The following is a 26367-nucleotide window of genomic DNA, read 5'->3' as shown; positions in this document are numbered from 1 at the left end:
GCTCTACCCTCCCCTCCCCCCAACAGGTCAAGTTTTTAGGATATACCAGCTTCAGCACAGGTGGCATAATGAGTCCCTGCTTCAGCACAGGTGGCTCATTCAGAGTCTCAGTCTTTGACCGACCCTCTGATTGAGCCACCTGTGCTGAAGCTGGGATATCCTGAAAACCTGACCTGTTGGGGGGGGCTTGAGGACTGGAGTTGAGCACATCTGAGTTAGAGGTCCAGAAGTTGAATCCCCAAATCTTACTGATATTAATACTGTATGTCGGCTTTAATAGCAAAGGAGAAGAGCAATGACTACTGGTATTTTATCTTATATTTACTCTGTTGGAGGTGACTAAAGTAAAGTACTAATGTGTGTTGAAATTCCCCACAGATTAGCTAACCATCTTTTTACAGAACATCATCACTAAAAGCTAAAGGACAGGAGGATAGAGGGACACATTTTAATTAGCTATTGAATTCTGCGGGGCTTTGTATCAGGTTAATGGAAAGGCTATCAAACGGATTTTCCTTCACTTTTGTGGTTGTGTCAGTTACAAGAAACTTGTTCTTTTAGATTGGTTTGTCAGATACGTTTGCACCACCTCAGACCTAGCAATATTATAGCCACCAAAAGGGAGCAAGTGACATTGTAATAAAGAGAACAGGTACATCTCATAACAAAAGAACTCCGAAAATAATCATTATCTGAAATGTAAACTGATACAATCATGTTACATTACAGCTCAGGGAAGGAGGGGTAGGGGGGGATGGGGGGGCTTTGCTATTCTAGTAGGGTACCCATCGACTTTTATACCTCCAGAAACTCTCCTTTATACAACACGTGGTGAGATAACCTGGGAAATAAGCTAATCTAAATATGCGAAGTATATTCAAAGGATTTAACTTAGCCCAGTATCAAAGCTGTGTTATCAGGTATCTCTCCTCCTGCACCACCACCACCACCATTACCATTACCATTAATGGTATACCACCACCATTACCATCAGAATTAACACCACCACCACCATTAATGGTATACCACCACCTTTACCATCAGAATTAACACCACCACCACCATTAATGGTATACCACCACCATTATCATCACTATTACACTGGCGACACACTTTATTCGAGCTCGGCTAGTCCCACGAATTCGGGTATACCCGGGTGTATTGAGGTTTGTGACTGTTTTCTGCCCGAGTGCATTGAGGTATTTTCCAGGCAGGGATTGAAGCATTTTATTCCCGCTGGCTGCAATACTGCACAGTATATATATATACTGCATTACAATTCATGAATTTATGCCATCTGGTAGACACGCGAAGCATTGCAGCCTATTAAATCCTAATCATTATCATTTAACAGATCAGCCGCCCATCAGCCAGGCATGAACCCAGGCTGGGAAGGCAAACGCAACGGGGCTTGTCAGAGGTGAGGAGCGGCGCATTCCAGGTATCTGCCAGGTACATACTGGGTATTTGCTCGAATAAAGTGTGTCGGTGCAGTAACATCACCACCACCTTTACCATCACTATTAACACCACCACCACCTTTACCATCACTATTAACACCACCACCACCATTACCATTGCCGCCATTGCCACAATTACCACCATCACCAACAGAAAAGCTCTTTTTCAGGGTCTGGATGGAAGTAAGACATACTTAATATAATATATAATATATAATAATATAATAACATGACGTTAGGCCTATGCTAATGAGATATACAAGGGCCGCTGTTTTTGCTTACAATTCACATTTTGCGGATATGTGTTACCCTCCGGCAAAATAACGTCCATTACTGTTTTAGGTCACGTTACTTAATGGAGCTTAGTGTATCTGGTCCACAGGGCTGCAGAGAGAGAGGAACGCAGCCAGAAAGAGACTGACAATGGGGGAGAGAGAGAGAGAGAGAGAGAGAGAGAGAGAGAGAGAGAGAGAGAGAGAGAGAGAGAGAGAGAAGAAAAAAACGAAATAACAAATAAAATAATGTAATAATGATCATGTATTATATATATTCAGATATAGCAAGACTTTTTTCCTGCTGCTGGGCAACAGACTTGCATTCCCCAGTAGTAGGCATTAACACTGGGGGAGTCCATAAAATAGAATACCCCACCCCCCATGGCACATACAGATGTAGCAAGCCTTACTGTTCTCGGTGCTGCGACCGTCACTGTGCCGGTGCGGCTTAATTGCAGCTACAAATCTCGCAGCCCCGAGGACCGTAAGCTGCCTGGGAGGATTGATGCTGTGGGGTTCCATGCTTCTGAATGGGACCCCACAGCTTTAATCCTTTTGGGACGTCTGCAGGGAGAAAATACCACTAATCCCCTTTCAGATGAGCCGCGCAGCCGTGCCCAGTCGCTGTCTGCAGCCGCCTCTGCTTGCCGTCTGGATCCATGTCTGCGCGCTCGCTGAAGTTAAGCAGGGCTGTATTTCCTTCCCCCTGGATGATGTAGATGCCCTTATATGGCTCTACATCAAGAGACCATATTTGGGCATCTGCATCATCAAGGGGGGTGGGCAGGAGAGGTGACATATAGCTCCCCCTCATGATGTAGAGCCCATATGTATGGACGAAGAATACCATACACAGTAGCGGGATAATGATCACAGAGAGTAGTGTGTGTCCTTCAACATGGTTCCACCTGAGGTAGGACATTATAGATTGCCAATCTAACCAATACTAAGGGAAACAAGCATAAGTACTCCCCCGGTGTAAGAGTGAGAGCTACCAGGGGACAAAGCACAGAGTAATCATATTATTTGCCACCTGTTAATATCTGAAGAGAAGTCTGTCTGTTATATGGCGAGCATTATAAATGGATGTGACTAACGCTCTTGTTTGTACTATAAAAGTTCCGGGCGCCCATCATTATAGAATCTGCATATCCACGCCCAGCCTGCACTGACCCAGCACCCTGAGCAGGTATGGGAGACTGAGCAATGCCATGTATATAGGCCATATGATATAAATTCCTTTAGAGACGGGCAAGGAGGGTTACAGATGTATGTATATATATATATGTGTGTGTGTGTGTGTGTGTGTGTACTGTATGTCTGTGTGAAAGGCATTTGTGAGGTTTTGCTCCCCAATAACCATAATCTGAAAGGCAAGGGGCTGCAAATCTCTTTCTACTGTATATTTAATTGTTTATTTTTTATGTAACTGCTTTTCCATTTGTGGTCACACAAACCCATAAAATCACGAGGGGGTTCCGCCTTCTTTTGATTTTAGGGGTTATTCCCGTAATCCTATTCCCAGGATCTTTTCCACCCCCTGCCAAGATCACGAGGATGGTAATATTAGGGTAAGCTCCAAAATCAATAGGTTTATATTTTGGGAGTAAGTAAACCGCTATTTCTGATTATCATAAGGAGTTGTCGTACCCATGTTATCATACTATGGGCAGTCCACAGAGCTCCCTTAAATCAGGGCAATTTGATCTTAACGGGCCCCCAGAAATCTAAAAATATGCAGAATGAACCGCCGCCGTTAGTGATCTCATTTTTAACTTCATGTTTAAGCCTGTCTTACCCAAAGAGTTACTCCCATCCAGACCCTGAACAGGTGTTTACTTTAATTAAAGGAGAAGACAGGCGAGGAAAAGAACCCTGTAAATAACAATATGATAGTTAGATCAGACCTAACTGTGGTCTTACACTTATCCAGACCCTGTAGCAGAGCTATTTCAGGGTCTGGATGCGAGTAGCGCCACCTTTAGCTGACTAAGGTAACGTTAAATCCCTGCGTTATCTATAACGGAGCTCGGTGGATAAGCGCTGTTAGCTGTTGGGAACGCCTCTATGAATATCATTAGCGCTACCGTTCGTCATAGTAACGCAAGGGCTCGCTACGGCTGAAAACCGCACTTGACGCATAGTTAATGAGCACTGAAAGAGCTCTGTGGGTGTACCCCTATGTGCTGAAGGAGGGGGTTACTCAGTGGTCTTCGCTTTGTGATAATCAGAAGATTGTAATTGTGAGAGTAAACCCAAAGATAAGAGGACACTTTATCTGTGGGTTGTGAGTGCCGATTTTATTTTTTTTGTAAGCACATTTTTTTTTACAAATATTTATATTTGGGGGAGTTGAAGGGTCACAGTGACAAAGTCTATCAGATACAGGCTTATTCCTATGACTATACAGGTACCATTGGTTGATAGAGGGCAGAGCCCCTGTCACTCATGGGTACTTCTAAATTTGACGGTATTAAATGGTTCCTGAAGTGTCCTGTGAAAATCAACTCAAAAACTCATATTGTATATAGTGTACATCTGCACATACAATGTTATTCAACACTTCTGTTTCGGAAGGACCAATAGGCAGATTTGTATTACCACAAATACAGAGTCAGCCTTGATTGACTTTGGTAGTATTCTCTGTCAATAAATGGTACCCCTATATTAGTAATAATAAAACTGTGCTCATAATGCACACCCACCCTGGTGTAGAAGGATCACACAACATTTTAATTTTCCCATCCCAGGTTTCCTCTAGTTGTGTTCTTTCGGAAAATATAAGTTGCGTCTGTGTATATTACTATTTAGCAACTAATGTGTGGTTAAAACCTCTCACAACTTCAAATTGCAAAGCCAGTATAAGCAGCCTTGCACCGATGAGACCCAAAATGTTGAAACAGCTGTCTGTGAGCAGGGTTACTGGCTATGCACTTCTTTAACCTGTGTAATGCGGCAGGTATACGCTTATAGGGGTCCATGTTAAAATGAATTTGAAGCAAGTGTGCTCATTTGCATGTAATTTCCCAGAATCCCTAGCTGCAGTGGAAGCGTTGTATGCTAGAAGATAATGGGGGAAAGGCAGGGTTGCAGACCTGTCTGAGACGTGTGAATCATAAGTGATTATTTTTATTCGCTGTATTTAATTACTATAATGGAAGAAAGAGGATAGGTGCATATTAGATCTATATTAGATTATATATTAGGTCAATGGATCTATATAACTGCCTCAGGTGCACAGCGATCACCCACCATCAGGGAGACCTATAATGCAGGACAGATCCTCATAAAACAAAAAAGAACCAGCACTCCAGAGGTCTTCATACAAAAAAGAGATTTTAATCCACACAGATCAAGATTTGTGTGGATTGAATTTTCGTATTTGTATGAAGACCTCTGGAGTGCGGGTTCCTTCTTGATTTAGGAGGATCTGTCTTGCTTTAGTTACTTTAATTACAGGGGAAATTAGTGGTGAGTCAAAAACTGTCTAATGCTACTTAGGGACCCACCACCCTTGTTTCATGTAGAAACATTAACCAAGCAAAAAAGAAAACGTATTAAATGATGTATGCGTCCACTTATAAAGTGCAGTGCAAACACATCCCACTGGTGCATGGTGTGGGATCACTGTAGGATCACTCCTACAGTAGGTGCTCTAAGCAGAAGGACAATGGGCTCCATAAGCTTTCTCTGCCATAGCCATAGGATAAAATGCAGCTGTTCCAACATTTTAGGTCTCATTAGTGTGAGACTGGTAGTGATGCTGGTAGTGGCTACAACCAGGTACACAAAGAGCTGTTGACAGAGGGGGGACAGTCCAGACTGCTGTCCCAGGCCCAATCAGTCAAGGGGCACGGCCACCCTGCCATCAACCCTACCGTGTATAACCCGCTTCCTTTTGCTGGCTACCGCCGTCCTTCAAGCATCAGCCTTCCTTTTTTGGGCGGACCTCCAGCAGGCACATCTGAAGGACGCAGGTAAGCCCACCGATGCGGCGCTTCTGTGCACTATGCTCCCTGCCTCCCAGGCCCATTACATCCCTCCGCTGTTCGCTGTCCAGGCCCATTACCCTATTATACTCCCCTCCAGGCATTACCCCCTTATAACCACCCCAGTTCCATTATCCCCTTATACCCTCCTCCAGGCTCAGTATCTCATTATACTTCCAAGACCTTTATACTCCTTAAACCCTTTCTCCCCATTCCCAGTACTTCCTTATGCCCCTCAATCCCCCCTTCCCCCCCCACACACACACATTCCCAGTTGTTCCTTATACCCACCTGTGATGGGAGGGGGTAACCAGGCTATATAGTAATGGTCAAGCAAATTTGGTTACTCCTGCTCCGTATATAAGGGTCCCAGAGAGTTAGCTCTTGGGCCCAGAGTAACATTGTATGATCACATTGTACTTTGTGTAATAAAAACATTTTCTTGTGTTTTTCCCTTTCCGGGCATGCCATCAAGGGATTGCTAGTGTATCAAGGGGGTTTTTGCGTTGACAGAATGTGCCTAGTAGACTGGGGTCCAGCGATACCGGGTCCCCAATAAATGTACCCAGGAATCATTGTCCCAGCAATACTTCCCCTTGAAAAGCAAGTCATTTTGATTGCAGGAGTTCTGGGGACAAAGTTACCGGTGGCCCTATAATTCTCCCCGGTTTACTCGTACTATTTTCGGGTTCCCGGGGTGAGTTGCACTGGGGCCATACCGTGTCTCCCAGACTACTAGTTTTCAGACCCCAAGATCCTCACCTAAAGTCCCACATAGCTGAAGGGGTTCCCCGAGACAGAGTGTATATTAAAATGTATTTCAGTGTGTTTTACATTCGGAACCGATGTCCAAACAGGCTGCCCGTGCAAACCCATATAGGCCCCGGTATGTCTGTGGCCATCGGAGTTCAAAGCAGCCAGAGGATGCTCAGAGGTGTGAACGGCATTTGGTCAGCAGGGAAAGGCGGAGTACTAGGTCCGGAGATCAATGGAAGTCCTCTGGGATGCCGCTTGTTCTGCCAGACCTAGGGGCGCCTGCCCAGCGGGTGGCATTGGGATAGCTGGGGGGGAGATGTGGCAGGCTTGCGCATGTGTCTGGGCTATTTCAAATTCCCTGCTGACGCGGCTTTTCTACCCGGCTTGGCTCTGATTGGCTGCTTGAGAAAGTTCCCACGCACTGATTGGCTGTTCAGTCTGCTTCCATTTTGTGAATGAAGCAGAGAATACTATAAGAAGCCGTGAGCCAATCAAATTGTGTGTTCCCCTTGAGTCTGAGCCGAAAAAGCACGTCCGGGCTTTTTAAAGATGCTCTGTTTGTAATAGCAAAGCAACCGGCTTCAATTTCAAGCCTGAAAGCCTGCCCGCCAGAGACTAAGTCCAACATTTTGCGCCCACGTTCTCAGAATCGAACATAGCAGACACGTTTGGGATTTTATGCCAATTTGAGTTCCTGGAGATTTGGGCAGACTCGCGCTCAGGAGGGACCAAGTTCTCAGAAGAGAACGTAGTGGTGGCGTATGGAATTTTATGCTCATTTGGGTTCCAGGAGATTCCGGGCTAAGTCCAGGTCAGGGTAAAACTCTCCCATAGAGTTCCCTGCACCTAGAAATGTCTAATTTTCAACCCCAGCCCCAAAGTAAGTGTGTCTTTTTGTCTGTATTTTGTGTATCATTTTGTGTAAGCGAATTTATGCCGAATAAATTACAATTTATTTATCTTGTTTTGCTCAATGAATGATCCCGGTGAAAAGGTGTAAATAACCTGGTCTCCCGAGACACCACCCATGACCTTTTTTTACCCCCTCTCCAGGCCAATTACCCCCTTTTACCTCCCTCTTGGTCCATTACCTCCTTATACCCCCTCCCCCCATTGTCTCCTTCTACCCATTCCATGCCGATACCTCCTTGTACCCCTTCCCCCCATTCCTCCTTATAACCCCCCATAGGTCCTTGTACCTCTACCCCCAAGGCCCATTCCTCTGTATGCCACCCTCTGCCTCCACCCCATACCCATGCCTCCTTATACCACTGCCCACCTCCTGGGGCCTTCTTATGTTGTTCCTGGACCCAACGATTTTTGTTGGGGGCCCTGAGTACACAAAGTAAGTCATGGTGAGCAAAGAAGTGTACAAAATCTACAGCGCACATCAAAGATAAAATAAAACCCCACTTGTGAGCACATTCACATATCTCAGACAGGTCCACAAACGTGTTTTTCCCGATGATCTTTTAGCATACAATGTTTCCACTTGAAGACAAGGATTCTGGGTTATGACATGTAAATGAGCTCTGACGGCGTGTTACTTTGTTTTTTGTACTACGCTACACCACAACAAAATCATGTTACTGCAAAAATGCGGACAAACCATTGGTGACAAAAGGATGATTCCTGGAAAGATATTCTTGTAAGGGAAAGACAAATGTCTCATGCACAATATGCGTTTCTTTTGGTGTGTACTTTCTGGAAATATATACTTTTGTGGGGTGTTTAATGAATTTGTATTCCATGTGGGTGTTCTGTTTTGCTGAGAATATCAAAATCTGCAGCTGTGTGTAAATGTATGGGAGAAATATAAAGGCCACTGAGTTAGCAAAGATTCCCGGCTAGATAGTCTTGTGGGGGAAGACGCTTCTCCATGTCTAAGTTCCTTAGGGCAGGGGGTGCTCAACTCCAGTCTCCCCCCCCCCAACAAGTCAGGTTGTCAGGATATCCCTTCTTCAGCACAGGTGGCTCAATCAGTCCCTGCTTCAGCACAGGGGGCTCAATCAGTCCCTGCTTCAGCACAGGGGGCTCAATCAGAGGCTCAGTATTTGACTGAGCCTCTGATTGAGCCACCTGTGCTGAATCTGGGATATACTGAACACCTGACCTGTTGGGGGGGGGGGGCTTGAGGGCTGGAGTTGAGCACCCATGCCCTGGAGAATACTTAAAAAAAATGCATACCTTTGTGGGGGTATTTTGATGCTAGGGGGTGTTTTGTCTGGTCAGCGAGGGGGCGAGCCTCTTACATTTCGTCTTGAAAAATGCAGGTGTGAAGATCAATATGCAGTCTCGCTGACTGGGGGCCTGTATTTGACAGTATAAAGTATAATCATATACATACTGTATCTGGTATTAGTATACTCAGGGAACACAGGGAAATGACACTGAGTATTCTTTAACCTTGATCGCATTGAGCATGTAAGAGAAATTTTGAGACAAAATCTAAAGTTGGTATACATTTATGGGAAAAATAAAAAGATCCCTGTGCTTATGATTCCTGGCTAGATATTTTTTGTTGGGCAAGAAATGTTACCCATGTCTAAATCCCCGTGGGGTGAGTACTTTTAGAAAATACTATGGTTGGGGTATTTTTCAACTAGAGGGTAGTTTGCGTTGCTAATGATGGGGGGCTCCGTTTGCATCTAATTCAGAAAAATTCAAATGTGAGCAGTCTTGAGACCTGTATTGGTTAAAAAAATGTATTTAAACCTCTACATATCTGATATCAGTATACTCAGGAGTAGTATGGAAAATAGCTGAAGCGCTCAAATGCAGGAATATCTCAAAATGATAATAAGCCAGACCACTGTACCAGGGTACTAACAATTGATATAGTACCTATTGTGTCATATAATGGGTACTATCCTCCTGAAGACAGGTGGTGTGTGGTGCAACCCACTCACCATCAGTCTCATTGGCAGGTTCCCCTGAAAAATATGCAAATACTCACATCCTGGTAGGGCAGGCAGGCAGGCTGTGCAGCTACTCAATGCAATACAGGGAAAAGGGAGACCAAAAAGCGCACCAGCACAAACGGAGCAGGAAGAAACCAGGACAAAAAAATGATTAAAAGGGCACTTTAATGTGGCAAAAGACCCATCCAATGCATTTCGAACGTCGCAGCGTTCTTTTTCAAGGTTTCTTCCTGCTCCGTTTGTGCTGGTGCGCTTTTTGGTCTCCCTTTTCCCTGTACTCAGGAGTAGAAAATGGCGAATGTGTCTATTTGATTTTTTTTTTTTTTTTTTTAATTTTCGGAAAAAAATTTAAATGGCTGGAATTTGTTTTACATTTTATTTAATTTTTTTTATATTCTCTAATTCTTGAATATTTTTTCCATTTTTTTATGCATGTTCTAATATTTTCCAATGTCCAATTTTTTTTGTTTTTTTCCCCCCCTTGGTTACATTTTCAAATGTTCTCTATTTATTTTATTATCATTTTCTTTGTTAGAATCTTCAAATATCCTCATTTTTTTTTTTAAATTTGCGAATTTTGAAATGTCAACAAAAACAAAAGTGGCAGCTTTTTCCAAACCCCAATAAATTTTCTAAATATTCGAAGAGGCAATAAAAATGCAGTTTTCATGGCAAATTCATATTTTGGCAAAACTATCACCTCTCTCTATTCTGGGGACTCAGGATAATAACAATTGTTATTTATGTTAATAAAGGGATTTCATTTTTGTAAAGTTATCTCAGACAATATAAAGAAAATTAGTGGTTTTGTTATATTTATAGCTAACCTGTTAAAATGTAATCACAAAATGGTAAGTACTCTTCCCCAAAAACATTCCCTGAAAACATTTCACTGTGTCTCAAATACACACACACACACACACACACACACAAACACACACACACACACACACACACACACACACACACACACACACACACACACACACACACACACACACACACACACACACACACACACACACACACACACATTTATAGGAAGAGAAAAAGCAAGCACTCCAAGTCAAAAAATCTGTAAGGCAAGGTACTAGTCCCATAAAAAATGTAGAGTATACAGTACTTTACCATTTAGCAGAACAGCAAATAAAGAGGCAGCACTCACAGGTAAGTATCCAAAAAAGTGTATTAGAACAGACACGTACAGAACGAGAGAGAGAGAGAGAGAGAGAGAGAGAGAGAGAGAGAGAGAGAGAGAGAGAGAGAAAGAGAGAGAGAGAGAGAGAGAGAGAGAGAGAGAGAGATAATCCACTCCAACAGGAGCAGACACAAGACACCACACAAAAGTAAGTAAGAAATCTTGTATTCAAAAATAAACATAGCACGAACATTATCAACATTTCGGTCCTCGTGGGACCTTCCTCAGGTCATGTTTGTGCTATGTTTATTTTTGAATACAAGTTTTCTTACTTACCTTTGAGTGCTGTCTTGTGTCTGCTCCTGCTAGAGTGGATTACTTTTGTCTTACTATTGGTATAGGACATGCACCGCAAACTGTTTATGGTATTGGGAGTGCCAGCTGCCCCATTTGTTTTACATATATACACACACACACACACACACACATATATATATATTTAAAAAAAAAACAAATTGGAGTAGTGCCTTAGGAAGCTTGATAAGGATAAATCAGCTGTGTAAATCAGATAGAGTTAACAAGGCTATTGACCAAAGAATCCCCAAAAGGGCGAATTTGTCATAAAAAACAACTGAAATCTATAGCAAAAATAAAAATTATGAAACATAAAAAATAAAATAAAAACCAGATGTCAGTTGAAATTCCAAGAAATGTACTTAGTCCACTGGAGTTTTGCTGCCCGTATATAAGGATCACCAAATCCCAAGGATATCTGCAGAAAACAAGAAGAAAAAACAGGCGCACTCCTAGTGTGATAAAGTATAAAACAGTATTTATGGGATTGTAAAATATAAAAAGCGCACTCACAAACAGAGTAAAAATAATAGCATTTATGAGATATACTCAATCGCCTTGAAGCTGTGAAGGGAATGTATCAGCCTGTCCCGTTGGTGCCACCTCTGGTGTATCCGTTGGTTCAGCAAGGTGCACTGAAGCCACCGCAGCCAGATGATGTAATAATCAGCAACACGGTCAGAGACTCCCTCCAGATACACCTCCCACAGCTCTCACTGCTCACCAGCAGGCAACTGCAAAACCGGAAGCGACAGCAGTCCCAAGCAAAATAGCAACAGCTCCAAGGTACTCTCTCCGTTCGTACAGTAAAAAGCTGGCACAATCACCGACATTTCGGTCCTAGACACAGGACATAGAGAGCACTCCCTTGACAAAGGTCCTGTGTCTAGGACCGAAACGTCGGTGATTGTGCCAGCTTTTTCTTTTTAATACACGTTTTTTGATATTCCTGAGTGTGCTGTCTCTTCCTTGCTTTGTGGTCCTGGGATCCTGGATTTACCTGGTAAGGAGTGTATTTATGCATACTTCTTGTATGGGACAAGCACCTATTTTTGCTTTACGTGTGTGCCATCTGCCTATTTTTATATATATATATATATATATATATATATATATATATATAAAAATAAATGTTTTACCAGGAAATAATACATTGAAAGTTACCTCTCGTTTTCATGTATGTCCTGGGCACAGAGTTATGACAATACATGGTTACATTAAATTAATAGAATTATACAGTCAATTACTAATTACAAATGGCTAACAATGTTTCCAAATAACTAACCTTCCAGCTAAGTATCGCCAGACAGTGAGTGAAACATGGTGTGTGCACCCTATAAATGAGGCGTGGCATTAGGCGGAATCTGGCAATTTGAAAGAATTGAGGAAATGAATATACTTAATAAAATGCAATGCCCATTGGCCCATATTCCCTAAGGGGTGCCACGATTTAGCACTGCCAAAAATCCCATTTAAATGAATGGGAGTTAAGATGTGCTAAATCTTAGCATGCTTTGATGAATATTGGCCTTTGACTTGATGTATGCCGAACTGTCTGAGACCCCTGACCGAGCTGCGGCTTTTTACGCAACCCCAAAATAACTAATTTTGCATGGAGTGCTACCTCACAGGAAAGGTTTGCACACATCTCTGCACACAAAAAGTGTGCAAACTAATATCTTAGTGCCAATAAAAAACAATAAATATAAGACTAGACCTGTTACTTCAATGTACATAGTAAATGTGAAGAACTATATCCGGACTAATGAACAAAATCTTTACATTGATAAAGATTGAAATGTGCAAAATACTATACATATAAATAAATTAATATAAAGGGCAAAAAGTGATGCAATGTGACAATTAATAGTAACAATTCATTTAATATTGTGATTCTAATGTGTAAGGCAAGGGTGCTCAACACCAGTCCTCAAGACCTCTCAACAGGACAGGTTTTAAGGATATCCCTGCTTCAGCACAGGTGGCTCAATCAGTGACTCAGTCTTTGACTGACACCTGTGCTGAAGCTGGGATCTCCTTAAAACCCGACCTGTTGGGGGGTCTTGAGGACTGGAGTTGAGCACCACTAGTCTAAATAAAAAGTAAACATAATAGTGCAACTATTGCACAATAAACTACAGTGCAACAGACTGTGAACCTTCTGCTCCTGTATGAGAAATGGGCAAGACGAGAGAAATAAGTGGCCCAATGCTCTTAATAGCTCGTGCAGCTTTCTGAAAGAATTTGCTCCAGCCTCCCGAAAGACATGAAATCATCTGTCTCTAATGAAATCTTTTATTAGAGACATATGCTTTTATCTCATTATGTATTGGTGCTTTTATTTTTTCCATTGATCAAGATTTTGTCTAATGTTTATTCATATTAGATATTTTTGGAGCGCTGATTTTGCTGCCACTGAAGGCTGCTTTCCTTTTTTACATAAACCTGCTATAGATGGGAATTAATTGGTTTACATGAGATTATTCTGTAGATATGATATTTGTTCTGATGATATTTTTATTTTTCGATTCTTGCAGGGGGAATTTTCTTTATACACACAATTTGTGAGTTTATTATAGTGAGATTCTTAATTGATTATTTATTAATTGAATTACTTTTTAAGCAGATTGGTTTTCTATTTCTTGATATTTTCATATGAATATATAAAATATATTTTGCTGTGTGCATTAAGTAAGTTCTACGCTCTGTATTTTATTTGGGCTAATATATTATGATAGGCGTCTCTGTCTTTGTCACAGAGATTTAAAACCATAGACAGAACATGAAACACAGACAGAGCTCAGTGCACATCCAGTGAAACTGATACACGGTACAGTGCCTAAATATATATGTATAGATATCTATTAAATAAAATGGTCTTTTAGTGAAACATTTTGGCCAAAGTGTTGTAAGCCCTTGGGCCACTACACGGCAGACCTCATCTCAAAAATGTGTGTTTTTGTGCTTTTATGTGATTTTGAGTTTATATGATTTTTAAGTCTTAATTGAGTCTTTTTATATACAAAAAATATTTTTTGTAATAAAATGTAATATTCTGTTTTAAACAAAATTGTGAGGATCGTATGCCACTGTCACACTAATCTGCGAAGGAACCAATCAGAATGGATCTTATGGTATCTGTATGATATATTATATTTCAAGGCACCCAAACCCTGATGAAGTGGACTTCTGTTCAATGAAACACGTTGGACGATTCGAGAATCGCCGTTCAAGCTCCATTCTCTGTATACAACTGTATACTTCTCTACTTTTGTATGTGGTGATGTCATCTCCACTTCGGCCGCATGAGCGGGGGTTGTTGGAGGGCTTAGGCCGTGACTGTGATACTTGTTGAATCTGACAAAAAGGCGCAAATAATTAAGTGAAAACATATGGAGAACATAGCATAACATAGTTTTAATATTAAAGCAAAACATGGAGGGTAGGGAATAAACTCCCACTCTCCAAGTCTAGCCTAGTCTGAGTATTAAGGGTACACTCAAACCACTCGGGACATTCCAGGAACCCCAGCTCATGTATCCAGCATGGTCTATCCGCTCCTCATAGCCGGTGCGACGACTTCCGCATCTGCATGTGCACCCAGTGGGGAGTCCCGATATAAGATCTAGCTGGTTGGTACGGTGTCCTTAGAGGGTCAAATGCCCTACGCATTTTGCCTAGCCAGTACAAACAGCTTCCTCAGGGTGTGAGTGTGATACCTGGCCACTGATATATGAGAAAAAAATGAGGAATGAACCCCAAAGACTGGTGCTCTATCGCTAGCAATGATGTAGTGAATATATCATATAGCAAACTTCTTCCTGATTCCCTTGGTTGTGTCGGCGTGTGGGAGTAAATAAACTAGTAGGCTATGAATGTCCTTGGTGTGTATATGAAGGACTCACCCAGGGTGGGGGGCTAAATAAGCTTATAACAGTCCAAATATCCCTGAAGACATCACTGCAGCATGTTCCGGACAATACTCACGGAGTCTTCAATAGCTTCCATCACCGCACCATGTGTCCCACACCATATGATCACCTGGCCGGTACTCACGATGAGCTGTCCGTGTCCGCCTGTTGTTGCTGATTATTGCCGAAGGACCCCCACAGAACGCTGACACTGCGTGCTCCAGCCGGTAGATAATGCAGAAAAAAACAGTGGAAGTGGCGGTCACTGCTCCCCGAACTCCGGAATCAACCAAGCGCAGTATAAATAAAAGTTATTTATTCATCCAAATAAAGAAAAAACATACAGAGAGTGTACACTGGCGACACACTTTATTCGAGCTCGGCTAGTCCCACGAATTCGGGTATACCCAGGTGTATTGAGGTTTGTGACTGTTTTCTGCCCGAGTGCATTGGGTTATTTTCCAGGCAGGGATTGAAGCATTTTATTCCCGCTGGCTGCAATACTGCACAGTATATATATATATACTGCATTACAATTCATGAATTTATGCCATCTGGTAGACACGCGAAGCATTGCAGCCTATTAAATCCTAATCATTATCATTTAACTGATCAGCCGCCCGTCAGCCAGGCATGAACCCAGGCTGGGAAGGCAAACGCAACGGGGCTTGTCAGAGGTGAGGAGCGGCGCATTCCAGGTATCTGCCAGGTACATACTGGGTATTTGCTCGAATAAAGTGTGTCGGTGCAGTATACAGTAGCTCTGACGCGTTTCATCTCAGTAAAGAGACTTTATCAAAGATAAAGGGGCCTATGCAGAGAGCAGCGAATTTTCGAAATTCGCCATTTTTTGGAGATAATCGCGCAGAAAACAGCAGAAAATGGAGATTTCCGAAAAACGCGCCAATTTTTCTTTTCTATTTGTAAAACTCGCCTCGCGGCTGGCGAAAACCTCAATCTCGCCAGTTTTACAAATATCCTAATGCAGAGAGCCGCGAACGGCATCTAGCGGCTGTTCGCGCCAATAAAATGGCGCTATTGTCTCCTTTTTCCCTCGCCAGAAAAAATTGGCAAGAAGCGGCCGCTCGCGGCCATTGCAAAGGGAAAAAAAAAGGCGCGCATTTGTTTTTACAAGTTTCTGAAGCGCGCATCTCGCCAATTTAAACTCGCCAGACGCATCCATGTTAAACATAGCAGAATTCGCACTTTTCTGCATATGGAGAATAAAACTCTCCAAAAAAGCTACTTTTTAATAAATTCGCCATTTTTCAAATTCGCTGCTCTCTGCATAGGCCCCTATGTCTCTTTACTGAGACGAAACGCGTCAGAGCTACAGTATACACTCTCTGTAGTATTGCTGCTTTAACCTTCATACATACAACACACATTTTATGAAGGTTTATATTGCTGTGTGGCCCAAAAATTTAGACGCACAATACTAATTCCAATATGGTCTTAGTACACAGGCAGCTAAGTGTGTATAATTGTATTATTTGATAGGAAGGGAAAGCTCTTTGGCAGATGGATTCAGTGCGTCCTTACTTGTTATGTATGTATGTATATCTTTATTTATATAGTGCCAAAAGTGTACTCAGCGCTTCACAAAGAATACAGTACAGGGAATTATAATAATACAATAAGTGCAGCAAAATCAGACAATAGGAAAGGAAATCCCTGCCCGAAGAGTTTACAAACTAAGTGTTGGGAGATTTACAGAGACAGCAGGTGAGGGAATAAGTGCAGTGGATGGCAGTGCCTGGCCTCAGTGACTGAGGGTGTGGGACAATAGCCATGAGTGCAGGCTTTTGGGATGTCTGATTTGTGAGGTTAGTCAGTTTATTGGGTTTTTTTTGTTGTTGCTTGAGATTAGTGGAAGAAGATAAATGACTAAGAATAGATGAGTTAACCCTTCAGTGCCAAAGGAGCCTGTGTAACATTTGCAACAAGTCACAAGTGACAGTGAATGGTAAGAATACAAGACAGAGAGAAAGTGTGTGTGAGAGAGAGAGAGGGAGAGGGAGAGGGAGAGGGAGAGGGAGAGGGAGAAGAAGAAGACACAGGAAAGGATAAGGGGAGGGAGTTTCCAGCTGCCAGCTGCAGGGATACAGAGCCCACAAGAGACTCCACTCAGAGCTCAGCTGTCCTGCCAAGTGTCACCATGAACCACAGGAAGAGAAGTTTCACTTTTGGAGCGTATGGAGGGTATGTAAGTCCTGGCAATGGAACTGATGTTGATTTTGTAAGGTTAACTAACGCTTTGGATTTTAGGACGTCCAGGGGAGTGATGCTTCATCTCATATAACTGCTGCAAGGTTCAGCAGAGAACTCAAACGTGATTGTCAGCACAGCAACGAGTAACCTCTATGTTACTGGTTGAGTTCACGGAGGATTACTTAATCCTTTTGTGGCTGGAAGGATTAGCAGAGTGATGGGTAACCCCTTCAGTGCAGGAGGCTTTGTGAGGCTGTTAAACAATGTCACTGCTTCAGGGATTAACAGACCTTTAAAGTATTTCACTACTAAAGAGGATGGCAGAGTTCAGCGTGTGCATAAACAGCACACGAGTTTAACCCTCTCAGGGGACAACATGAACAATGCTTGTTTGTGCCAGCAATGAAGAGGTTTAGCATTGCAAATTTGTGCTGCAGGATGTCACGATGAAACATCACTGTCAATGTAGAGCTTTTAATACAAGGGCTTGGAGAATAAACAGTGGGTGTCAAATCGAAATGTAAGAAACGTTTAGGGTGATGCATCGTGCACTTTTCTATTTGCGTTTGCATCAGATGAATAAAAAAAAAGAGTGTCTTACATATTTATAGCGCAGGTTATTAGCCAGCGAAGCTTGATGTCAGTAAAAGGTCACAGAGTGCCATGCAGAACCGGATACATCCCATTATCACACGTGTCATGAAACTCCTGCTATTAACACTGCGAATCGCAAGCTGCCCAATATGGAGCAAAAGCAGAAGCACCGCACCTGGATACCCTGCCACCAAGGGACCCAAGGGGACATTACACTTGAACTGTAATATATAACCTTAATATATCACCCCCTAGCATGCCATCTCTCCAACTCGCCTAGCATTTCCCTTTCCCAAGGCATGTAAAACCCTACACACGGTCACACAATGTTCACCTGTGTACCAGGTCACAATGTGACGTGAAACATTAGAAATCTACTGAGCAGGTTTCTCACATTTGGCAAATATTACATTGGCTGACACAGTGGTATATACAGTACAGAAAAGGAGAACAGTGACTGCAATACTGGGCACAACTACCAAGTAAAATAAACCACAAGTGGCTTTCAATGGGATTCCTTTTCTTTGACACATTGGGTGTTACTTCTTACACTGGTTTTGCTCCAGGTTTTCAGCCTGTAGATTTTGGTAAATAACCCCCCCTTAGGGGTAAATAAATTGTATTTTAAATTTGTATTTTTATAATTTGTATTTTAAATTGTATCACCAGTGGGGTTGATTTCTACGGTAAAGCAATAAAGAAACAATGTAACCATTTATCAATGTTTCAGAAGTGTGCTGTGCTTACTGCATCACATGACAGGGCTTACATTGGTTAAGCCATACAGTATCATTATGTACAAAGTAATACTAGTCATCTGTAATGCAAACTAATGCAAGCATCCTGCATGTTACAGCAATCTCAGACATTTCCAGCACATTGGGGTGTAGATGATATGTTTGGTATAAAGCAAACGCTGCAGGTAACACGAGGTAATAGAGGGATGGCAGGTTCCATGTTCTGATGTACACAGAAGGATTTGCACCCCCGGCGTCCCCTCTTTATTCGCACACACCACTTCAATAGAAGAAAGGTAGACTATATTAAGAGCTTTTATTAAATAAGGGAAGGCTTAATATGGGACTAATGTACAACATCGAGAGGCAGCTAAATGCATTGGGACTTGTAGGAGAGGCAATGGCGGTTTTGTGTTGGAGATGTGAAAAAAAAGAGTAAAATAGGGGACAAAGTATTGTAGCATAAAAACATTTTTGTAACCACGCCGTTTCCTGTATACATATTGTGAAATGTCATATGTACCTATATCAGTGCTGAATAAAGATATTAAAGGCCCTGATTTACCTGTGTGTAACCCTCCTTACCCGGCTCCAAAGGAGGTCCCATCAATTCTAGTAGTCTAAGTCCCCAGTGGTCGCTGCAGCATGCGCTACAGTGTGCTCGCCACACACCAGAGCACAGCCCTCTATGGGGCAGGCCCCAGGCGCCGTGTGTGCGTGGGCGCTCAAAGCGCGATGATTTGTCTTTCCCTGCAGCGATGCGGTCACATGTTTGACTAGCAACCAATGGTTGTGCAGATAGTGTAGACCGTCATGGCCCCACCCCTCGCCCGTCCGTCATGGCCGTGCCCCCCGCCTGTCCGTCATGGCTGTGCCCGCTGTCAGTCTGTCATGGCTATGCCCCTGCGCATCCCATTGCTACCGGCGCACGCGCAGCCGTGGCCGCTGGGGACTTAGCCTAACATACAATGGCAGTGCTCAGTCTCTCATACCTGCTCAGGGTGCTGGGAAGGTGCAGGCCGGGCGGGGATACGCAGGTAGAAAAGGATGGGTGCCACGAACGTTTGTAAAACATAAAATGTGCTTTATTTGACATCCGTCTATAAGGTGCCACAGTTATTGACATAGAGTACATCTCTTTGACAGAAAACCTGTGGCAAAAGATATTACTCTGGACTTCATCCCCCTGGTAGCTCTCACTCCTACACAGGGGCGGTGCTTGTACTAGTTACCCGTAGTAAGGGATACATTGGCAGTCTCTTGCATAGAGTTAGTGATGCCCGATATCGAATGGGCCTCATCAGGAGTACACTTTGGATTGCTGAATGCTTCCAGTTACTATATACCGCATACTTCTTCCATACCTATTTGATCAGTATTGCACTAGGAACTTTCCGGTTGGGCTGGACCAAACATACTCTGGAGTTACTATGCCAAGAACTCCTATTAAGAGCATGCTTCTTCCTTTTCAATAGCGGGAACACTTGAATCCATTCTAGATACACATTCAATATGGCCGCAAATATATATATGAAATGAGCCATGATGAAATCCGCTTTGATGGAAGAAACGCGTAGGGTCACATGGTATGAGTGAACTACGGTGGCTGAACGAGTGCCAATCCTGACGCCAGAGAGTAAAGCTGCTGCTATTGCCCTCGTGAATTGGGAACCTATGAACTAGGAACATTTCTACTGCATATTCGGGTTGTCGGAGGACCATACAGACGGTGACACCAGCAGTGGAGTTCCAAAGAAAAACATCCAACGATGGAGCTAGCAGAACGGCGGTTTGGAGATTCACGTTGGTGCACGAGTTAGCTCATACCACGCTTTTATCTCATGGCTATATTGTGAGTTTTTAATTGTTATAGTCCATATTATTAAACCTTTATACTCGGATATCACACTAGGATCGGGCGCTTTTCTCCCTTTTCTTTTTTCTGTTTAGGTCATACAATGGAAGGTTGTTGAACCCAGGAGACAGGCTGCCAGTATCCAAAAGGATTTGTAATAAGGTTTTCCCAGATCTGGGTTATAGTGTTACTGGAATCTATCATATGGACTTTGGACATTTATTTTTTCACTTTTTAAATTTGTTACTATTTTTTATAAAAATGTATTGTGTATTTTGTGCAAATATTCACTTTTATAGCCATTAGTATTTAGTTTAACTCACCACCATAGAATCACAGTGATTTATTATTATCTTATTTATCTAGTATAGTTTGGTCATCTGTGTTCTTTGCTAATTCGCAACATGTCAAATCAATCCAGCCGATGTCAAATCAATCCAGCCGTGTATTCAGTATATGGTGATGAATTAGCAAAGAACACAGATGACCAAACTATACTAGATCAATAAGATAATAATAAATCACTGTGATTCTATGGTGGTGAGTTAAACTAAATACTAATGGCTATAAAAGTGAATATTTGCACAAAATACACAATAAAAATTTATAAAAATAGTAACAAATTTAAAAAGTGAAAAAATAAAAGTCCAAAGTCCATATGATAGATTCCAGTAACACTATAACCCAGATCTGGAAAAACCTTATTACAAATCCTTTTGGATGCTGGCAGCCTGTCTCCTGGGTTCAACAACCTTCCATTGTATGACCTAAACAGAAAAAAGAAAAGGGAGAAAAGCGCCCGATCCTAGTGTGATATCCGAGTATAAAGGTTTAATAATATGGACTATAACAATTAAAAACTCACAATATAGCCACGAGATAAAAGCGTGGTATGAGCTAACTCGTGCACCAACGTGAATCTCCAAACCGCCGTTCTGCTAGCTCCATTGTTGGATGTTTTTCTTTGGAACTCCACTGCTGGTGTCACCGTCTGTATGGTCCTCCGACAACCCGAATATGCAGTAGAAATGTTCCTAGTTCATAGGTTCCCAATTCACGAGGGCAATAGCAGCAGCTTTACTCTCCGGCGTCAGGATTGGCACTCGCTCAGCCACCGTAGTTCACTCATACCATGTGACCCTACGCATTTCTTCCATCAAAGCGGATTTCATCATGGCTCATTTCTCTCTGGGGGACATCTTGGGGTCTTTGCTCCCATTCTCCCTTGTGTGAATATCCGGGTACGGAGGAGGTGGCTACATATCAGCTCTTGGCTAGCTAGTGTCCTGTAGATAGCGCATGCCACATTGATCACACCTGGCATCACGTGACAATTCTCCTCTGTTGCGCCACCAAATGGCACACACAGCCTGGAAGAATTCTCTCCCTAGAATCGAAATCACAAAGCCCTCCTGGGACTATAATGTGTGACTGTTATGGCAGACACAGTGTGATCCATGTTTAGCTGAGGTAGCAACATTGTAATGGGTTCAATTGTGGGGTTGAACACTACTAGAACAACTGTAAACTTCTCAAGCTTTAGCGGGGACTCAATCAGAGATGAGGTCAAAGGTTTAAATTCAAATTTAGACACAAGGTCCAGCTTAGGGCACGCAGGAGGGTGGGGCTTCTTAGCACTCTTAGGCTGCCGTCCCAGTCATAACTGTGACACGCGCGCCCGGCGGGGGGGGGGGGCGGCGCGTGCACAGCGCTAACCGCTATCTGTGGTCTGAGGGGAGAGAGGGAGCTTGCGACGGGAGGGGGCGTGGTCGGAGATTTGTGGGGCATGGCCATCACGTCACCCGTCAGGTTCGCCCTCATTGGGTGAACCGCCGGTGGGGGCGTGGCCACGCCTCCGTCGCAAGTTTTAAACTCAATTTCTTTGAGTTTAAAAAATCTTGCAATACGGCGCAGCTGCACCTTCTGCGTGAAGGTGCGTACTGGGCCCTTCCCCATTGAGGGGCGGTGCTTACGCGCACAGCGCACACCGAGCCGTGCGCTGTGGCAGTGACTGGGACCGAAGCCTTACACGCACATGCTTGTCACCTTGTGACTAAAGTCCCTCCCCTATCAAGACTATTAGAAGTGGGTGTAGCTTTTTTTCCATCAATTCTCATTGGACAGGCCTGAATAGGCGTGGCCATGCTTTCGCAGGTGCTGCACCATACGTATTTACAACCATGTACATGTTTGCAAAAAAAATATGTATTGGCTGGAAAAACAGCCCTGATCACTTCTTCAAACTCTTTTTTTAGCAGGAAAATTGGACCCACTTCCTTCTGTAAAACTCTCTTTGCAGGACATTTATGCAATGCAATCACCAATCCTCAGGCATTGCAAACTTTAACTTCTGGTGCACAAACTTGACAACAGTCCTTGATACTTGAATTGTGTAAACTAGTTTCACTGGCGGGAAACAGCAATCCCATTTACTCTTGCAAAACATTCTTTAATGGGCCCACTATAATTCTGCAAACTCTCTTGGCATAATAACCTTTGCAGTGCAATCCTCAATCCTAAAACAATCTTTGCTCCTTGTGCACATAAACTTGAAGATTAATACTAATAATGTGTTTTATTAAAATCCCAATGTTTCGGTCCAGCACCAGGTTCAGCACCAGGTGAACCTTGAGAAAGGTCCACTGCGTTGGACCAAAACGTTGGGGTGTGAATAAAGCACATACAGCTGCTAAGTTACCCTGGAGGACTACTCTTGTTTGACATCACATTGTCGGTATGTACCTCTGAGTGTAGCAGCCGCAGGTATTCCTGTTTTTGTATAAATTGAGTGCTAGTGTGCTATTTTTTGAGCTTTGCACAAATAGGTCAGGAATAACCGTAAACGACATAAAAAAAACTTGTTGAAATCCCAAACACTAAGGGGTTATTCATTAAAGTGTAATTGTGCTGATGAAGGCGCTATTGCAGGGAGGCTAATATTGAGCTCTTTTTCATCCTCCAATGACATTTATATGAGCTGCACTAAGTATCACAACATCAATCACTGCATTGATACACTAGTATACAGGGATCATTATCCCATTAACAGGAGTTTAAATAAACACAACAACATTTTTGTGGGTAGAATTTATATTTCAGTAGTTCTATCAAGTGCTGGTTATTTGCTCCTTGACTACCCTGCGATTACTCTCCGAATTTTTAAATTCTGTGTTTACTTGTGTGTTTTGTCTGTCCTTAATCCCTCACACCTTTATTTTAATTTATTATAATAAAATTGATTTTTCATTAACTAGGTGTTCTTTGTGCCACATATAAAGGGGATCCTTTACTATGTCTGTACTACACGAGGCTAATATTGACTTTAATTGTTTTATAGTATCAGATTATATATATTTTAGAGCAGACCCATTCTCCATCTCCAAAATATTACTGGTCCGATTTAGCTTTTTAGAAATGCGGTAGCTTTAGGTATGAGATACAGACATTGATGGTACATAAGGAACATTTCCCCTATTTAATCTGTCAATTCGCTTCTTACTCTAAAACCTTTGGTGCTCTTCAGCCATTTGAATGTATTGCTTATTTCCTGACACAGTAGTGTCCCTTGTATCTTCCCCAGCTGGTTTTGCATAAATTAACTGTATTCTCTTCCCTGATAGAGCTTTAATTTAGCACCATGGAAGGCTTCATTTTGTTTCCAAAAAGTGTTACTTAAAAACTCTGTTTTTAAAACCAGTTAGGAAAAACAAAGGGGTTTACAGCTGAAATGAACTGCAGAGTTTAATGCACCATTAAGGGTCAGACTGTGCAATAGTAATATGCTGTTGCTGGGTGAGCTTGGTGTTCGGCTGGGTGAGCCTCCTACTCCTAAAGTATCATCTCTCTTGTCTGTAGCATTGAATGGTCGCTCAGCAGTGGGGGGAGTATACAGGGAATCTTTAAGGTACACACAGCCCCTGTAAGATCAGAACCTTGTTCCTGTTGTGCACATGTGAATGACCAGTCTATTAGGACAGTTCTCCCTCCATTAGGCTGGGTCCAGGGTCAGCGCTTAGGTGCTGACCCGTGCTGAGGCGCGCTGAAGCTTGTCAGTGAGCCCCTGCAGCCGCAATGAGAGCGACTTTAGCAGGGGCTCGCGCACGCGTCCACAGGCGTGTGGAGGCGTAGGTCTTAACAAATTTCTAGTTTGAGCAGGGCCGGTCACGTGAGCGGTTCGCCCAATGAGGGCGAACCAGCTCCATGACGTCACTGGCCCGCCCCGACACGCCCCCAGGCGGCCCGCGAACTAAGGCCAGGGAAAGCACCGCTTTCCCTCAGCCTCAGCGCGCCTCCGCACGGCTGCAGTTATCATGGACTCAGCCTTAGAGAGGTTAGGAGAGCTTTTTGCGGGTGCACTAGTGCTAGGTCTTGCAAAAGAGGGGGTACCTTGGCGGGGTTTGCAGATTTTAAATGCTTTGGCCAAAATATTTAACTAAATGACCCTCACTTATAAAATGAAAAACAGATAAGTATTTAACTATATAATTTGTCATATTAGATGTAGCACTGTGGATTTTTGACTTTTTAGGGTGCCTTAAATGTAAGGGTGCTGTTGAGTCGAATGACGCCGGGAGACCCCAAATTCAGGAGAGATTTCCCGTTTCCTTATGATTTCTGCTATGAGATGTGCCTCTTATTCATTGGCTGATCAGTGAGAATGTTGCCAATCAACATTTTAATTTCCGTTGAATCTTGGGACAAAAGATGTAAAATCTCCACATATAAGAATTGGATGGCCCTGCTACAGGGGAAAAATACAGTAAGAGGCAACATATGGATGAGGCAACATAAGAATTGAAGCTTGTTTGGACTTTTAACTAAATGAGTCAGGACACAACACTTGCAGTATTTCTCTGTAATTATGTGAAGTTCTTTATACAAGTGTCATAGTTTAGACTAGAGAAAAACAAGCTGTTCCTCCTAGGACATATTACCATGCTTATCTTTTGTTAGACAGCTAGCAAATCAGTGAATAAATCTTACTAGCACTAAAAATATGAATAATGTTCCTTGGACACGTGTACCATATGTTAGCAAGGAGTGGCGCCATCAGGACACACTGCAGCCAAACTGCTCCTGACCAGAGATAGATAGTAACTGGTTCAGTGTTGGTTTATTAATTCAGATTCATGAAGGGCCCACTCATTGAATGCAATTTACATGTGAAAACAGGCAAACAGGTAAAAATCGCTGGGAAACCTGTCATGGTATTAATCATATAGTTATTGCACATTGATACCGTGAGAAAATGAAATGCAATTTTAGGTAGCGATTGGATTCCAGCAGTGCAATTCCCTGCAATATGCAAACTAGGAGATCTAACCGGATGAAGCATTCACATGGTAGTTAATAAGAGGCGAGATTGGATTTCGCGGGCCGAAATCTTTTTCACCTACCGCAGGCTGACGAGTTCAAAAATTTGGCTTTGCTGAGATAGATAGAATCAAATGGACTAGCTGTTGTTGGTGGTATATAAGGAGAGAGGGCCATTCATTTAATATATACTGTAGACCAGGGGTGGCCAACTCCAGTCCTCAAAAGCTACCCACAGTTTAGGCTTTCAGGATATCCCTGCTTCAGCACGGGTGGTTCCATCAAGGGCTCGGTTGAGGACTGGAATTGCCAACAGCTGCCATAGACAGTGTATCTGTCTGTCACCGAACAGAACATTCTTGGTGTGAAAAATGTATACAAATGAGATTTCTTGGTAGCGAGCTCTTTACATTGATAATTATTAAAAAATAAAGTAAAAATTAATGTTTTTTTTTCCTTACGAGTGGGCATAGTCACTGGTGTTTTTGGTTCTTAAAAAAAAAAATTCCTTGTGGTTCTAAAAAAACGTTGTGTCCCTGATCTGGTTTTGCCAAAACTCAATTAGTTTAGCTGTTTTTTTTTTAACATGATGGAAAATAATCAACAATGTTTTTGATCTTTTTTTTTTAAGCTGAACAATATAATAATAATAATAATAATAATAATAATAATAATAATGATAATAATAATAACAAGCAGAAAACAAACAAAAATAATGAACAAGAAAAAAACATGAATCTGGGGGTAAGTCTTCCCTGGGTTTTTGCTCAAATCTCTTCCAGACTTTTTAAAGTTAGACTCAGTGATTAAATCTACCTTTGAATCCAAGAACTGTGGAGAATTCGAATTGGAT

At 42.5% G+C, this 26367-nt stretch overlaps 1 protein-coding gene across 4 annotated transcripts in view; it reads left to right on the top strand.

Annotated features, from left to right (window-relative positions):
• The window catches only part of RAP1GAP (RAP1 GTPase activating protein), a 217740-nt gene that overhangs the window by 17123 nt on the left and 174250 nt on the right, over window positions 1–26367 (top strand). Inside the window, exon 1 of one of the 4 annotated variants that reach the window (XM_075605866.1) lies at window positions 16953–17006. The exons of 2 other annotated variants lie outside the window; for them this stretch is intronic. Coding sequence is in view for 1 of the 2 variants with exons in the window: in XM_075605853.1 (XP_075461968.1) it covers window positions 16963–17006 (44 nt within the window). In the remaining variant the exon portion in view is untranslated. Of the gene's footprint in view, window positions 1–16952; window positions 17007–26367 lie in introns of those variants that run through there. One more of the 4 variants, XM_075605853.1, reaches the window with a different exon arrangement.

Source organism: Ascaphus truei, chromosome 6 (assembly GCF_040206685.1).
Source record: "Ascaphus truei isolate aAscTru1 chromosome 6, aAscTru1.hap1, whole genome shotgun sequence".
NCBI lineage: Eukaryota > Metazoa > Chordata > Amphibia > Anura > Ascaphidae > Ascaphus > Ascaphus truei.
Note: the sequence above shows the minus strand (reverse complement) of the source record. Positions and strands in the feature narration are given on the sequence as shown.